The sequence below is a fragment of the Nelumbo lutea genome, chromosome 1 (genome assembly GCF_056320005.1).
Source record: "Nelumbo lutea isolate HS-2025 chromosome 1, American lotus-T2T, whole genome shotgun sequence".
Classification (NCBI taxonomy): domain Eukaryota; kingdom Viridiplantae; phylum Streptophyta; class Magnoliopsida; order Proteales; family Nelumbonaceae; genus Nelumbo; species Nelumbo lutea.
Window position 1 is genome coordinate 67,522,452 of NC_142684.1, and position 3,997 is coordinate 67,526,448.

Genomic DNA, 3,997 nt, shown 5'->3' on the forward strand with positions numbered 1-3,997 from the left:
CTTCCAACAATCATGTTTACTGGCTTCATCATAACAAGAAGGTTTAGGTGGTGTAGAGGGGATTGAGCCCATAGTTAAAAAGTTGGAAATTGGGTGGTGAATAGGGGCGATCGTTTCAGCTCGGCCCGACCCAACCCACACAATCCCAGCCCAGAAATTCCAGGATTGGGCCTGGGTTTTGTGTTCAGGCTCGACCCGGGCTCAAGCCCACATTTAGGACCGATCTTGGGCTTAATACTTCAAGCCTGGCCTGGGCCTGGCCTGACCCAACTTTTATATATTTAAACTTCCACAATTTGTGTATAATGTATACATGTTATTTTACATTAGATTATATATTTTATATATAAATATTATAACATGACATGTATAATTTATATTATATGTAATATTTTATATTATATAATATATAAAATAAGTTTATATGTATGTAATATCATTTAATATAAAATATTATAGATATGCAATGTTTTATATATGAAAGACATTGGCCCAAAATCAGGCCCAACCTGACCCTGACCCATGTAGACCTAGGCTAGGGCTTATGTTTCAGGCCTGGAACCCTAGACCTAAGCTATAGCGCTTATCATAAGTGCAAAGACCGGCCCAGCCCCAGCCGGACCCTGCCTATAATTACCCCTAGTGGTGAGTATTGCATGAGTCAATTTGTGACTAAAGTGTTGGACAGATGTAATCAAGCAGGTGTGAGTGAGGCCCCTTGGAACAAAGTGGGCAATGATTATGTGAGGTTGATGGGCTAGGGATAGTATGTTCAGGAGTCAATGAAGTGATAATGTCCATGCTACTAGTGTGTTCAGGTAATTCTGAACTAACAGAGGGTTGTAAATTGTCACAAATTGGTTCAATTCTAAATGTTTGATTAGGAATTATATCAATCACCATGTCATCAATGGTTGGTAGAGGTATAACTAGTGGTGAAGATGGGTCCAAAGGCATGTTGTGGTCAACAAAATGAAATTTGTGTTCAAAGAAAATTACATCTCTAGAACAAATATCCTCCCAATAGTCAAATCATATAATTTGTATCATTCTTTGCCATCTAGTGGCACAAGCATCAAATTCATCACGTCCACGTCGAGATGTCCTTTCATAGCAGAGGTAGTCAAATATACAGAAATGACTGTCTGGAGACTTCTGGAAAAGAAGTTCATATGGCAAAATTCCAACAAGGATTGGGGTTGACAAATGATTAATGATGTAAACTACTGTCAAAACACATTCTCCCTAGAATTCAATTGGTAGGTGGGCTTGGAACTGTAAAGTCCTTGCTATCTCAAGTAAGTGTCGATGCTTGTGCTTAATGACCCCATTTTGTTGAAGGGCGTTTACACAAGATGTTTGATGCAAGATTCCATGTGCTATCAAATAATCTTGAATAGGTCCAGAAAGAAATCCGGACCCACTATCTGAAAGGATATACTTAACTTGAGCACTGAATTGTGTTTTGACCATTTCACAAAACATTACAAGAAAAAAACAACCATCTGATTTATATTGCAACAAATACACTTATGTAGCTCGAGTACAATCAATTACAATTGTTAAGAAGTAATGAGCTCTAGAGTGGAACGAGGTGCGATAGCCCCCCCAAATATCATAGTATGAGTGTAAACTGTGTATCAGATATGGTATGAGTAATGGCAAAGGAAAGATGTGTTTGTTTTGCTTGAAAACATGTGTCACAACAATCAATATTAGGTATAGTAATATGCAATTCATGAATCAAAGCAAGTTTCTCATAAGAAGCATGGCCCAATCTTGAATGCCACACATGTGGATCATGAGTACGAATAGTGTGCAAAGAGAATGATGGTGGAAGGGAAGCGAAGTTGTATAGTCCATCATGTGTTAGGCCAAAACCAATTAGCTTCTTGGATTTCAGGTCTTAAAGAGCACAAAAAGTAGTAATAACAACACAATACAATTTAGGTATTTGGTAAGTTTACCAACTAATATAAGGTTGCACTGAAACCCTAGAATGAACCACACATCCTTTAATGTTATGTCACTTTGTGACTGAACCAGCAACAATGCTCCATTTGGCAATTGAACCAATTTCAGTGTTGATGCTAATGTAATTGATGCAGTAACAAATTCAGAATTAGTAGGAACCATATGATCTGAGGCCCCACTATCGAAAGGTCGAGAATAGGTATTGACCTTACCTACAAAGCTGACTGAGAAAGTGTGTTTATCATTGTTCAGTAGATTAGACAGACTGTTGATGGTGCTTAATAACTGTTGATACTACTCCATAGATAAATTGGAAATCAGAGAAGCTGTTTGGATTGAGCTTGTGCTAACAACAGATTTTTCTTAATTCCTAGTACTACTCTTGGGTGAGGACTTTGATTGAGTTCCCCAATTTAGTGGATACCCGAACAATTCAAAGCAGTGATCCTTACTATGGCCCTATTTCTTGTAGTGCTCATAGTGAACCTTGGACCTTTCTTTTGCTTCTTTCGAGTTGAATCTTGGACCTGCCACACGAAAAGTAGTAGCTTTTGCAATCAGACCATGCTAAGCAATTAAAGATTGATGCCTTTCTTCTTGCAATGCAAGTGCATAAATCCTACTAATGCTTGGAAGAGGGTCCATACTTAAAATACTCGATCTGATGTTATTAAATTTCTCATTCAGACAGAGCAAGAATTGATACACTTTATCTCTTTCCCTTTCTGTAATAAAATCTTTCTGAACTCCACAAGTACATGATTGTCCAACAATGTAGGTTGATAATTCATTCCAGATTGCCTTGAGTTTTGAGAAGTAAATAGAGGCAGGAAGATTTTCTTTCTTGAGTAACAAGAATTCTTGCTTATGATGAAAATTTCTTAGTGCATTTCCTTGTAAAAACCTTTCCTCCAAATCTTTCCATAATTCTTGAGCATTTTTAACATAAGCTACGGTTTTATTGAGACATTTGGCTAAAGCATTGAAGATCCATGACACCACCATGGAGTTACACTTCAACCTACTGAGCAACTTTGCCTGCTTCATCAAATCTGGTTTCTGAATCATTCCATTCACAAAGCCAATGTTTTTCTTAGCGCTAAGAGCATTAGTCATGGCTCTTCTTCAAGTCATATAGTTGTCTCCATTCAGCAAACAAGAGACAAGCACTATACTAGGGTTATCAGAAGGATGAAGATAGAATGGCGAATTTTGATCAAGACATCTTATCAGTGACGGTGACCACAGTGTTTCTGCTTCCATTCATGGTCATTCTTGCCATTGATAGAAGAGAACTTGAATCAAGAATCAGAAGTTTCAGTGAGCACATGGTGCTCTAATACCATGTAAATCGAGAGCCAAGTGAAGGAGAAAAGACATTGAGTAAAACTTTACATTGATATTTATAAATACAGAGCAACAACTATTAACAGAGTCTAGCTGTATAACTAACTCAACAACTACTTGCTACAACTTGTGTGCCACATATGCAATTTATTAGTTTTCTGTAATATAAATCTATGCTTTTCTTTTTCTTTTTCTTTTGCAAAAAGGAAAAAGCTAATATATAAAAACATATGATACGGGAATGAACCATGCCCACACAACCCTTGTATGGTATTCACACGTATTTTACATTAGGTTTTACACCGGGTCCCATAAAGTTAGAGGCTAATAAGGTTTCACACATGTCCTTTGAAAGATTAATTTCTACACAGTAGGACCAAAAAACATAATCACTGAAGCAAATTAAATACATCATTTCCCTATAGCAACCAATGAGGATCATGCGTGGCACATCCACTCCACCCATTTGAAAAGTAGAGAAAGCCTCCACCTAATGACCAACAGGATTATCAGACCTGCTAACCCACCCACCTGAAGGATATATTTTTAAATCAAGACAGAATAAAAATACAAGAGGAAGAAGAGCTGTTAATGACTGTGCAATAAGCTCGATCCTGTGATTCCGATTCAGGACAATAGCAAGATGAGCTCATAAGGTCTATGTTTTGGAAAGAGT

General features: G+C 37.4%; 1 protein-coding gene across 1 annotated transcript; it reads right to left on the reverse strand.

Annotated features, from left to right (window-relative positions):
- Positions 1-2,541: 2,541 nt before the first annotated feature.
- On the reverse strand, positions 2,542-3,090 carry LOC148875060 (uncharacterized). Its single transcript, XM_088963428.1, has one exon. It carries the CDS (start codon positions 3,088-3,090, stop codon positions 2,542-2,544), a length of 549 nt encoding a protein of 182 aa, XP_088819554.1.
- Positions 3,091-3,997: the final 907 nt, after the last annotated feature.

Excerpts from the sequence above, each read along its gene's own strand:
- LOC148875060 (XM_088963428.1), bottom strand. The coding sequence starts at position 3,090 with ATGACTAATGCTCTTAGCGCTAAGAAAAACATTGGCTTTGTGAATGGA.